This window comes from Corvus cornix, chromosome 2 (assembly GCF_000738735.6).
Source record: "Corvus cornix cornix isolate S_Up_H32 chromosome 2, ASM73873v5, whole genome shotgun sequence".
In the NCBI taxonomy this organism is placed as follows: domain Eukaryota; kingdom Metazoa; phylum Chordata; class Aves; order Passeriformes; family Corvidae; genus Corvus; species Corvus cornix.
In genome coordinates this window covers 44,554,068-44,567,768 of record NC_046333.1, presented here as the reverse complement: position 1 = coordinate 44,567,768, position 13,701 = coordinate 44,554,068, and the positions used below count along the sequence as shown (strand labels likewise).

At 40.1% G+C, this 13,701-nt stretch overlaps 1 protein-coding gene across 1 annotated transcript in view; it reads left to right on the top strand.

The window, feature by feature from the left end:
- CHN2 (chimerin 2) overlaps positions 1-13,701 on the top strand; it is a 159,630-nt gene that overhangs the window by 84,455 nt on the left and 61,474 nt on the right. The window contains exons 4-6 of the mRNA XM_039571470.1: positions 5,193-5,224; positions 8,307-8,420; positions 10,087-10,372. Of these exons, the coding sequence (XP_039427404.1) occupies positions 5,193-5,224; positions 8,307-8,420; positions 10,087-10,372 (432 nt within the window). The remainder of the gene's footprint in view (positions 1-5,192; positions 5,225-8,306; positions 8,421-10,086; positions 10,373-13,701) is intronic.

The window sequence follows — 13,701 nt, the reverse complement described above, 5'->3', positions numbered from 1 at the left end:
AGAGTTACTGAAAAATAATTAGGATTGTTCCAAACAGAAAATATATCAGATTAAACTTCCTTTGGGAAAATGCCTCACTGCCTGCTCTGAGTAAACACACCAACATTATTAACTTGTGGATCTTGTTTCTCTGTTCTTTCTGTGTGTTGGAAAACAGAGAACCAGGTGCAGCTACCCACCTTATTGTTTCCCTTCCCTTTTTATATTCTCATCATGGATATATTAAGGTAGTGGCTGAAACAGATCCACAGTACACAATGTTGTGCTGTGCTGGCCCTTCTGAATTAGAGAATTGCTGTCCTAGGGGTATTTCTAAACTTTCATTCCAGCATTTCTGTATTTCAGCTCTGGCTACGGATAAGAAAATATGTCTTGTGCAATGAAGCTGAAGAGAAATTAAATTTTTCTGAAATTAGGGTTATCCTGTTTCTGTGGTAGTACTTAGGCTGAAAGAATTCTTCAGGGTATCTTCTAATCTTCAGTGTAGTGTGGCTTGGATGTCAATGCTTGCAATGAAAATCTGTCACATTATGGGATGCTCACCTCCTGCCTGCATGATTCCCAGTAGTTTTGTGATGAGCTATCTTGCAGAGTGGTGTGGGATTTTAATACAATAATCTGTACATTAGTGGGAGTATGTCATGCTAGGGCTAAACCATCCTGGCCAGAAGAGGAGCCACAAATCCCAGTGCATTAAAATTCAGTAAACTTCAAAATTATGTAGACATAATATATTGAATTAGCTCAGATAGCTAGCTCATTTTAAGAAGGCTTATTTTCTTCTCAGTGTTGACATCAAATCCAAGTACAACTAACTCCATACCTTGAAGAATATGCTATAACACTGTTAAAAATTATGTAAAAGCAGACTGTGAACAAGTAAGTTTTTTTGGGAGGTGGGGAGGGGCAATCGGGTTTGGCAGGCTGCGAGTATGCAGAGTCTTTCAAACACGAGCTTCCAAAGGCCTTTGTAGAGTGCCAGGAGAGCTGTGCAGGGTTTCATTTCTCTTGGAGCATGCATCAAGATTAGATGTCATTGAATGTTGCTGTCTTTGTAAGATTACTGGATTAGTAGTGATTTAGGTTGTTTTACCATACATCTTATTTCCTGATCAATGTGAAAAGAGTTTTAAACAATTTTGGCATTCACTGGTGTTTCACAATTTATACAATGATGAATTTCATTAGTGATTTTCAGCATTTTCCCTATGGTTTCTGGAACAACAGCCAGAAATGCCTGCTTTGGAAGAACATTTTTGGTTTGAAATTGGCAATAATACCTTTTTCTAAGCCAAAAAATTACCATCTCACATTTGAATTGAAAGCTGCCATGTACTTCTAGTGGAGAGGGAGAAACCATTTAATTTATCTTTTGTATGGGAGAAGTAAAAGCAAGCCAGGATGCTCTTTAAGGCAAAATATGTTTCCACTAGTGAAGAGCTTTAATTTGCCTTATGTAATTTTCCTCATTTTTGTACTTTGTTTTTGTCTGTTAGCATAAGAGTCCATAAATGATTCAAACCCTCTGATCTCTCTCCTTGCTCAATGTCCAGGGAGTGATGCATAGAGCCAGCTGGTTGCCTGGGAAAGGTGGCTCTATTTTCAGCAAGGAAATTGTGAGGACTGTACTGAAAGTGATGGAAGTGTTCTTCATAGGCATTACCGATGCAAAAAAACCTGAGTGTGTGTGTCCTCAGAATAGGACTGATTGTTCTGGACTCCTACCACCAGGAAACAGTCACTTCCCTACCTGTGGATTTTCTGCTCTTTCCACTGCTAAGAGTTCTTTTAGGTGGATCTGCTTGACTTTGTGTGTGCAAGCCCATTTATAACAGGAGAGGAAAAGCTAATCCCAACTGAATTTAAGTCACCTTTGCCTTCTGGAATATATAGAATTTCCCTTGAAGTTTTTACACAGTCTGCAGTCGGCACAAAACAGACCTAGTGGCTCCTTTGATATTTTTAAGCCTCTGCTTCATCAATTGTGCAGGCTTTTGGTTTATTTCCAACTTCAGTCCAACATTCTGGTTTTGATGTAGAGACCCTGATGTTATTTTTGATCTGTTATCTTGCTTTAACTTTGTTTCCTTGTGTTTGTTCCTAGGGATAAATTTGGTTAGGAGAGAAATTATTATTTCAGGGTAAAGGTTGCAGTGAGCACAAGAGGGGATTTTTAGATTCTGAGGCACCTGGATGGTCTGACAGATCTGGAGCTTCGTTTTGGGAAATACTACAGTATCTTTCCTGTCTACAGCCAAACTGAAGTTGTGGTGATTTTAGACACATGAATGCTAAAAGATGTTAGAGTGAAAGTTTTGTTCTATGGAATAGGGGAAAGAAGACAGAAGTAGAGAGGAGAGGCTTTGTGTGGATTCTCAGCAGAGCAAATCTTTTGGCTCATGAGCAGCAGGAAGAGTAGAAATCACATTATCCAGGGTGGTTTAGTCAGTTGCTAGTTAAATGATAAAAATTTCACAGAAAAGTTTGTATTTTTGCATAAATAGTGTGAGAAGGATGAAAAAAGTGTGCCTCCCTTTGTTCAAGGAGTTATTTCCAGATTGCTTTTATACTTTCTATATCTATTGTTATATATATATACATATATGGGGGAACTTGTGCTTAAAGGTAATTTTGAGGGTGGGTGCTAGTAACTAATTTTTCTGAGGTAGATTGGGGTTTATTCTGTATATAAATGCAATCAAGGTAAATGAGTATTTTTAAATAGAAGCAGATTCTGACTACTAAATGGAAGTCATGCTTTACTTCTATACTCTAAAGGTTTTATTTGGCTATTTTCAGTGTTCTGAATAGCCTTTGTTTCCACGGAAGAGAAGATTGCATGTGGTGGTCTTACCTAACCCAACTTCTGATACCCATTTTTTAATTGAGTTGCCAGCTAAATCTATGCTTTCAAGGGTTATTAAGGTCTTTAAGGATGACAGGAAGGCTGCACTGTTCCAAGATAACAAAGTCACATAGTGCTATTGAAGATGAACGTACGAACAACCTCCTTTCAAGACTAATACGTCTTTTCTTTATATTATTTTTTTACTTATAAAAATAGAAACTTAAATTGAATTTTTACACTTTCTTCTCTGAGTTCCCATATATGCACATAGAAACACAGCACCTGCACTTGGCAATTCCTTTGATTCTTCTCACTCTTCACTTCTGTGTTTTCTTTTCCCTCTTATTCCTGCCCCTCAGAGCTCAGAAATGTTTGTATCAAGGTATTATTCCTGGGCAGGAGTTTCAAGGGTATGATACTGCTATTGTTAGTGCCGTGCTAGAAAAGAAATGCCGAGCTGGGAAAGAAACACAGTAAGGACTTGATTGAACTCCCATAGGTTTTCCATTGAAGATTCTCATTATCTTGTACAGACTTTTGTTCATCTTGTGCTGTGTTGTAGCCCTAGTGACTGCAGGGTAGAAAGTCAGCTGCTTCTCTTCTGTGCTTGGTGTGTAGATTATTGAATCAAAAATGTGACAGTTATGCATTTGCTATTCAGGAAAAAAAAAAAGGAAAAAGGAAAATCTTTGCCAATGAGTGAAATAATAAGATATTGTGAAAACAAGAACAAGGGCACTTGTTTCCAGTCAGAGAAATTGAGCAAAAATCACTAAATGGGTTTTATGCTAAAGAATGAAACAGTCTTGAAACCACAATTTGTCTACATGCATTAGCATGTATGAAGTAGTAATTCCACTGATATAGACATCTTTATTGAGATATACAGAGCTCAGGTAATCTTCTTCAATAATTTGGAGGCTTCACGTTTATTTTATATGAAGTTCTGTCACACTTGTATGAAAGCACTGACTGAAGCTGCAGCCCGGCGAGATGACACTATTGATACGTGCTGCAGCTGGAGAGCTAGGGGTTCCTTCTGAAGACACTGAGGTGTGGATGCGCCCGAGCAGAGAGCCGGGCTATGCTGATGACCCATGGCCGGGCTGTGCTGATGACCCATGGCCGGGCTACGCTGATGACCCATGGCCGGGCTGCATTAATGACCCATGGCCGGGCTGCGCTGATGACCCATGGCCGGGCTGCATTAATGACCCATGGCCGGGCTGCGCTGATGACCCATGGCCGGGCTGCGCTGATGGCCCTGGCCAGGCTGCATTAATGACCCATGGCCGGGCTGCGCTGATGGCCCTGGCCGGGCTGCACTGATGACCCATGGCCGGCTGCATTAATGACCCATGGCCGGGCTGCGCTGATGACCCATGGCCGGCTGCATTATGACCCATGGCCGGGCTGCATTAATGACCCATGGCCGGGCTGCACTGATGACCCATGGCCGGCTGCGCTGATGAACCATGGCTGGGCTGCGCTGATGACCCATGGCCCGGCTGCATTAATGACCCATGGCCGGGATTCATTAATGACCCATGGCCGGGCTGCGCTAATTGGGGCGCCCCGGGAGCGGCCCCGTGCCAAGGCCGGGCGGGCAGCGCCCCCTGCCGGTCCCGCCGCGGGAGCCGCCGGCATGGGACACGGGGACCGGGAATGGCACAGGGAGCCGGGGCTGCCGAACGAGTCACCCGGCCGCGCGTGCTCCGAGCTCATGGCATCCCTAAGATTTGGTTCCAGCATCTCTGAAATAATTGGGAGTTCTCCCGCCGACTTCCAGTGTACTTTGGGTCGGGCCCACAAAAACTTGAGACTTCACAGAATGTAGGACTAGGTGTAAATACATAAAACCCTGTTTGTTCAAAGCATATTAGACATTTTGTTTTCAGTCTGTTGCCATGTAAAGGCAAAAATGTATATAAAGGATATATAAGTATATATAGTATATATACATAATGCATATGTAATATAGATAAAGAGTATACAAACGTATACAAAGGGTATATAACAAAAATGGTCCTACTTTATGTTATAAATACGAGATTGGCAAAACTGCAGTAAAATATTCTTTGGTCAGATTTCATACAATTATGTGTAGTTCTATTTTTTGACCACTGATACGTGTTTTCCCTCCCAGAAATATATCAATAAAACCACCTCTTCTGTTTTCATTTTTCTGTTCTTCTGTGTAGTCATGTTCCAGTCACAGTTCTGAATGTGCAGAATTTTGTAGCTTGGATGGGTGCAGTAGTCCTCATTATTCATCAAGAGTAATTTATTTTTATGTCGTTTATTTGGAATTATGTTTTTAATGTTTCTTTCCTTCAAATTTTAGGTGGAGAACAGACCAAAGTATTACGGAAGAGAGTAAGTGTTTTCTCTTTTAAGTGTCTGTTGGATGTATCCAAAAGTTGTTGCTCTAGAACAAAAAAAAAAAAAAAAAAAAAAAAGCACCATAGAGGTCTAATAAAATATTTTATTTTACCTTTCACTTTTTCACTTCAAATGGGAGCCAAGTATAATGAAAGCTTGATAGTATAGCTGTGTCACAGTCCATTACTGCTGCTCACAGTCCTTGGATTATGCTGTTGTGTGAGCCTGCATGTTTATTTTACTTTTCTCAGGAGAGTTTTGGGGGGGAAAAAATTGCCTGGGGTATTTATTCCTTTTATTTTGGTTGCTGCTTAAACCTGTTAGTGGTCCTGCACTGGCCTGGGGAGGGGAAAAGCAGCTTGTCTCTCTCAGTGCCTTTTTGTGAATGTTCCGATGCTTTCACCACCCTACTGAGTTGTGGAGGTATGTGTGTATACTACTGCTTGTGTAACTGCTGCTCTCCCTGCTAAAGTTACGAGGTCCAAAATACCCAAAGAAGAGGTGTATTTTTGTTTGAAGGAAAATAACAAACCACTAGAGTGTGATTCCTTTGCACTCAGCAGTCTTTTTGCTGATAAATAACTAGGAAGGGGCTGTGTTGTGCGTTAGCATGGAGGTCTGGGCAGGTGAAGTTGAAAGACACAGCCACTGCAGCAGCCACCCAGACTTGGCATTTGGCCTTTACTTGAGTAATATGCTGAGACCCCAGCCCTTATCACTAGCTAAATTACTTAGATCCCATGTTCTTTTTTTTATTCCATCCCAGACATACCATCTGTGTTTAATGATCCTTTTCTACCATCAGAAGGCTCAATAGCCGGTAGCTTTGGCCCTGATTACTGAAGTTTCATTTTTTAAATATTATCTTTGCCAATGAGGAATTCAGATGCAGCCACTAGAGTACAACAGAGCTGAAGACAGCAGCCAGTTGAGTAACACTTCACACTTCCTACAGCAGGACTTGTAAAAGTGATTGCTGCAATCTCTTACCAAGGAACGTGCTTGGGTTTGTGGAGCAGCAGGGCTGGCAGGAACTGCAAGACATCACCCTGGTGAACCTGTCCAGGCAAGATCACCTTAGTTATTATCATTCAGAAAGGAAATTTCAGAAGTACTGAAGCAGTCCTGTAAAAGCAATTGACTCAGTACTCAGTAGTACTTAGAAAGAGAAAACAGGAATTTCTAGGGAAAGAAACTGAAAAACCCATAATTACATTACTATATAATTCTGTGATGTGGCTGCATTTTAAGTAGTGCACATAATTCTGGTCCCTCTCTACGCTTTCCTCCTGCATCCTTTTCACAAAGGTTATAGGAGAAGAGAAAGGTACTGTGAGGGGCAGCAATGGTGGAGCGAAGGGATGCAGCTCCTGCCACAGGAGAGCAGGTCTCCTCAGTGGTGCCCAAGAAAGGGACATGCACAGCGTCCTTTTCAAGTTCATTGCCAGAGGCAGCTGCGGAGGCCAAAAGCACCGAGATCTAAAAGGGTTTACAAGTGAGATTCTCACATACATGAAGGGCAAGGTCACCAGAGATCAGACACGATTGTGTCTAAAGCAGTGATGGATAGACAGGGATGTGAAGTGAAAGAAATCTGTCACTGCTTCCTGCACTCTTTCTGTAAGCATTTCTTGTCAACTGCTGTCAGAAGCAGGCATTAGTTCAGGGGATCTTGTACCACATACAAGCTCTTTTCATGCTCTTATAAAAATGTGCTAAAAATACCCATAAGAAAGCCCAGACTACCCAGTGCTTACCACTCATGGTTAAAGAAATTTTGCAGGTGCCCCAAGTATCCCATACAAGTGATTTGTCCTAATATCTAACCTAAAGCCTGGTGTATTTTGTGGGGAATAGCTTATGCTTATTATTTTCGACTAAAATTATGAATTTCCCTGAGTTTACTGGTAAAATCATGTTTAAGTTATGTCATTTAAAGGCTGCTCATCCCCCACCTGTACAGAGAAAAAAGATGAATGAATTCACATTACTTTTAATACAAAGTCACTCTGGAAAGGTCATCTAAACCTAATATTTTCAACATGTATTAGCTGTGAAAAGGCAACGTAAAGAGAACGGAACAATTGCATTTACATCCAGTGTGTTTTCTTCTCTTTCACTACCAAGCCAGAGGCAGTGTTAGGAATGTCCCACTTCATATGTATTGTCAGAAAAGAGAAAATGCTGAAGGCCAGTACATTTTAGTGCCTTTTTTTAGACAGCAGCAAAAATAGAAACTTTCAAAACCTCTGAAGAGACCTCAGAGACTTATCAGCTAGCAAGATGTGTGTAGGAGTTAAGACTCAAACTGCTGTCAAGACTGAATTTGTACTTATGGAAAGATCACTGCTAAATATTGGTTTTCATAAGGTTAATTGTGCATCCTAGGCCCTCTTTCTTTCTAAAAATAGCAATGACAAAAGAATCAGAGAAGTATTGCATTTTTCCAGCACTGAATGAGGAGCTCCTTGACATGAAGAAAACAGTGTTCTTCTCAAGACTTCTCTGAACCTTCTTCGACTTTAATATATGCAGAATAAAATTTTGAATAATTGCTTCCATTTTTGTCTGTTTTCGTTACAAATTTGAGGAAGCAATATAATATTAGAATAAAGCAAATTGATAATAAGAAGACCTATGATTTTAATTATACTTAAATATTTATGTATATAAGTGCATATCTTTAAATAAGTACATATTTAAATACAATAATTGCATTTTTTTTAAAATGCCTTTTTGCCTAGTTTTCAATTCTGTTGTAAGGCCATTAAAAAGGAATTAAGGAGGAGGGGTGTAGACTGGTAAAAGAGCAAAGTTGTGAAAAGACAGGTTATTTACAGAAAATAATCTCGGTTGCAGCTGAGTTTATACTGACTGAAAGTGCCTTTTGCAGTGTAATTGTTGTGTCTATGCTGAACTTGTCCAGGCCAGGTGACCATCCTGCTCCTTGGATGCCACCCTGATGGTTTAGACCACGGTACTCTAGAGTGCTGAAGTTTTCAAATGGTTTCTGGAGTGGAGAAGGATGTTTTTCTGGTTGGATTATTCTATAAGTCACTGAAATATCTTCCCTTAGGTTTCACGGGATCATTTCTCGGGAGCAAGCAGATGAAATACTTGCTGGCGTAGAAGGAGCGTATATTCTTAGAGAAAGCCAGCGGCAACCCGGCTGCTACACCCTTGCTCTCAGGTAAATGCTGTTTTAATAGAGGCTTACAGTTACAATGGAAATGTGCTTAATGGAGGGGATTATATTGGTCCCTTTTACGTGAAGTCTGTCTCCACCGTTACTTAATACACTGTGTGATACCAGAGTGCTTTTACACCCTCTTGTCAGCAGTTGGACCATCACGGTACTGCAGCAACCCGGTCTCTCCTTCAGCACCTGGCTAGGAAGTCCTTTTTCAGAAGCAGATTGTGCCCATTTTCAGGTGTTTTTTTTGCCTAGAGTTAAGTTTTGTAAAGATGAAGCATCTCCTTGAAAACTCTGTAAAAGATGTGAGGAATACGGAACAGGAAAGCGTCCCAGTAGAGGGCACAGCCAAGTTGTCCTCTGAGCTCAGTGTTGTGTACAAACATCAACAACTATCTGTGATAATAACCCCAAATAAAGCTGGGAAATCATGATGTCCAGAAGCTGAAAACTGGCAGTTTCTTCAGGCAGTAGGAGCACAAGTTTGTCATAGAAACACGTGAAGCATGGATGCTGCTGCTCAAAGAAGGAAGAGTCTGCTACTCAACTGAATGAAAAATGCAGTGGGAACCCAAGCTCCAAACTCACTACCCCTCATAGGTGCCTTTCCTGGCTTAGCTGTGTCATTCAAAACCTGCCCCCTCAGGTCTTAAAGACACTGTGTATTAGTGGCAAGAGGACAAGATTTCAGCTGGGTTTTGATGAAACCAACTCCTTGGCAATATTTTGCAATTTTTATAGCATTATTACTCCTGTGAGATATACACAAACTAAAAGTCTCCATTTTTACCCTTCTGCTGGTAAGATACGAAGAAAAATCCTTTGAGGAGTTACCCCAAGTAGCTGTGATACAGTGCTGAAATCATGCTTAGAATTTGTATTGACGTGCAGATGGTAAAGCTGGAAAAGCTGGTGAGTCATGCCAACTAAAAAGTGGTGTAAATTAAAACCAATTTGTGTCAGCTGAAAAAGAACAAGCACAATTTTTTGGGATTTTGGAGGAGATTTCAAAATGAAGAATAAAAAAAATAATAAAGGATAAGAATTATGGCAAAATGCCTATTGTTTTGATGAAACAACATGTTTTCTAAATCCATCTGGATAATTATTTGTAGAAACAAAAAATGAATTTAATTATAAATTGGGAATTCATATGAAAAATGTGGGTGAAAAATAAGAGGCTTACACCATGTGATTTGAAGGCCCAGCAAAATCTACAAAGACATGCAGTTTTGATGCAATAAAAGGACCAGTTAACAATATCATATCTTTGAATGCTGTAATCAATTATGGGATTCCAACCTCAGTGTCACAAACTGAATGTACTGCTACAGCACTTGGATTATTAAAACACTTAAAAAATCCAATAGATTACACCTGCTGTAAATAGGGCTAGAGTTTTCCTATATAACTTTGGATATTTAATTGGGCCCTGAATTAGGAGCTTGGTCTCCCTGGCTTCCTTACAGAGGGTGATTCAGACCCTTAGGATTTTGACTACTTGGTAGATGTCCATCTCTTTGTTGACTGTAAATATGCCCATATGTGGTTAAGCACCCGCTTTCTGCACCTCAAAAATGCTTCAGGATGGAAGAGCCTTCAACACAGTCTGAATTCTCTCTCTCTTTCTTCTCTCCCTCTGTTTTTTTTCTGGTGTTTGCAGATTTGGTAATCAGACCTTAAACTACAGGTTGTTCTATGATGGGAAGCACTTCGTTGGGGAGAAAAGATTTGAATCAATCCATGATCTGGTTACAGATGGCTTGATAACATTGTATATAGAAACAAAGGCTTCTGAGTATATTTCCAAAATGACAACAAACCCCATATATGAGCACATTGGGTATGCCACTTTGCTTAGAGAAAAAGTGTCCCGGAGGCTGAGCAGAACAAAAAGTGAATCAAGAAAAGCAAGTGTAACGAGTGAAGAAAATACTCCAGTTGAAAAGGTAAGTATTCAGTTTAAAATTTTTGTAATTAATACCAGTCTTTCTATCAAACCTGAGAGGAAAAGGTGTTATGTCAGAAGACCTGTCCCTATTTTTCTATACTTTGACAAGTATTGCTATCCCACTGCAAAATTTACATCCTGTTAATATGATCTTAACTCCCAACTAATATTTGACTGGAGCTTATGATGAAAACTTTCTAATAAGTACCTAATGCAAATGTTTTCACCATGTAAATATATGGGTATATACAATTTAACTTAGGAGCTACCTCTAAAATTGGTCACAGGTTATATTTGTCGATGTATACACTCAAGCATTTTCCACAGTAGGGTTATAAATCTGGTTCCCACTGACCCTTCACCACAGCTCAAGTTTGTTATCTTTCTGTACATGGTCCAAAGCTCCTCTTCTCTGCCAAGCCTTTGGTGGATGGGTCTCAAGTTGGGATATTGTGTGTTTTCTTTCCTTTTCATGGATCTGAAATTGGGGTGTTGTCTGTTTGCCTCCATTTCTTCTTGCTCTTCTCGTTTGAAGTGGGCTTTCCTTCATCTCCTTCTCTCATGCACCGTATCCCATAGCATTGTATGGACTAGGACTTACATGATGATAAACTGAGAATTTTGTGCAGTTAGCAGCCATCTGAAGATGTAAAATTAGAAATTATTTTACATATGAGAAACAGCCTTGTAAGCAGTGACATGTGGATATTTTCATTTCCCAGGTGGTATGGCAGTAAGAGCTGTCAAACAAAACTTTTTTTTTGAGTCTGGTCCTTGTGCTGAATTGACTTACTGACATCTGCTAAGCATACTTCTGCAGTGTGACTGTTGATTTTAGTGCTGGCCAGCTAGTTGGGGACTAGAGCCAGTTTGTATTTGGAAAGCAGGGAGTGAATTTGCTGTCATATAGTCATGGCAAGTATGAAAAGAGATCAGCTTTTTTTGTGTGTATCCTCATCTCTAGGACACTTTTAGCAGAATTATCTGTTGGGTTCACATATCTGCATTGGCTGATTATATACTGGCTTGGATTTCTCAGTTATAATAATTCCTTGAGTGACTGACCTGACATGTAAACCTATTCATCCTCTATAACAAATTAATTCAATTTACAATGACATTTTTAGGGAAGGCATACTGATGCAGGGAAGGCCTTCTGAGAATGGCACAAGTCTTCCCTTCAAGTTTATTTCGAAATGAATCCAGTGGTAATGGTAGTTTTTGGTTCGATTGAATGGTATTGCAATGTCCAAGAGGAGTAGATGCCATTGAGACATCCAGTGCTCGTTCAGTTGATTCCTGTGATTGGTCACTGGTTGATTTTGAATGCTGTAACAGGCATGAGAAAGGGAATTTTTACTTTATTTGAGGCACAATAAGAAGTAGACATAGTGCAGTGTGACAAACTTTTTTTGTGTAGATGTTTCTGTGTAAGTAAGAGAATGGTCCAGAGGGTGTTCGGGAACGGGTTCATTAGTGGGATGGTTGTAAATATTATTACATTCATGTAGTGTAATAAAGCAATCATGATGATTGAAACCTATGCTACATTCTCTAGGAAATCAGAAGAATTTGTTTTGTACAAGGAAAAACACAGTTTCAAAATTGTGTTTAGTTTTACTTACAGTTTTTGCAGTTGAGAAGGAAGTCTTTTGTAATTCTCGAAGTGCTCTAAAAGGCCTCAGAGGAGTTTGCTCTAGTACCAAATATTCCATAACAGATTGTGTTTTCTGTTGTGCTTGGGGTTGGATGTCATTATTCAGGCTGGGCAGCTTTGAGTAGGTGGTGTAAAAATTGTAGACCAACAGAAGGCAAACCATTGCTGAAGGGACCCCCGCCTCTCTCCTTCACCACCTGCTTTTTACTGACGTACGGTTTTGTGCAGCTACACAATAGGTGACACTAGCAAACAGCTCCGGATTAAAACTGACTCAGCCAGAAGAAAGGATAAGTGAATTTTCTGCTGGGTCTGCTACCTGATGCAGCTCATATTAGTGGAAATGCAGCACAGAGGAGAGTCCAAGATTCTTCCCTGATGACAGCTTAAAAACTTATTATATTGGCTTAATGTGAGAGGAGTGCTGCATTCTTAGTTCCAGGTACCTGTGCTTGAAAATGTTTGGAGTTAATGTAATGCTCTGGCAATGGTGAAAACACACCTCTGGACCTCATTAGTGATTGTATTAGGTCTTCTTTTGTATTGCTGTGGAATGAAATTTAAGTGTTCAGAGGATTATTTACCTCTGAAGTGGTTCATGATGTGAAAGGCATCATGAAGGCACAAGGCCTACGAGGACTTGTGCTCATCTAGATTTCTGTACATGCAGGCAGGAGCAGCCTGTAAGGCTGGGCTCTGTGGCTGTGCTGTCATGTAAAAATAGCTGGCTTCAGCTAAGCCACTACACTGTTGGCAACCTTCTGTGCCTTCTCCTATGCAGAAGGAGGAATAGCAGCTGTTTCTAACATATTTTTCTTGCCAGGAGGAGTAGGAGCAATCACAGCTATAAGAGGAGTGGGGCTAAATAGGCAAGGGGATCTGCTCAGGCTGGAGACCTGATTTAGCAGCTAAAGCCTCCATATTGATGATTAGGACTTCTCTACCAGTACCAGTAGTTTTCCATCATCTCATGCAAATACATGTGAAAAAAAAAGATTACATCAACTGAAATATTGGCAACTAAAAAAAAAAAAGCTCACAAAAGTCTGTATGGTGAAGCCTACCATAGCTGCTTTTGATTCATATTCTCCTGGGGGAAGTCATGAGAGGTTTGGTAGTGGACAGAGACTCAGGGGTCACCTTCCATTTTGTTGCTCACAGTAGCCTCAGGTAAAGTATGGACTTGGCTTTGGAATAAACTGGTGAATTATCAAGTGTTTGTCAGTACTAACAAATGGGGATAAAACAGAATAAAGGGAATTTCATGTTTGTTTTTATATAAACTTTAGAAGTCCTCTAAAATAGAAGAATATTATGGGGAAGTGGTAGTTCAGTGAGAGTTCTATCAGATGTTTTGCTTGAGGCTGACATGTTGTACAGTGTATTAGACAAAGGCCATGGTTTGCCCACAAATCACAACCTTCACCCACTTCTGTAACTCCAGTAAATTTCAGACCCCTAGAAATAAGTTAATGAATATTCAGTATGACATTTTCCTGCAAAGTAAATTCTTTGCTGAATGTGTGAAAAAACATTCATGGTTTTTTTTCTGGCCAGCTGAACAGATAAAATATTAAAAAATAAGATTACTGAGTTGGTTTGTTTGAAAGTGCTGCCTGGAGTGTTTTGAATGATTCAGAAATGATAGGGAAAAGCCATACATGAGGGAC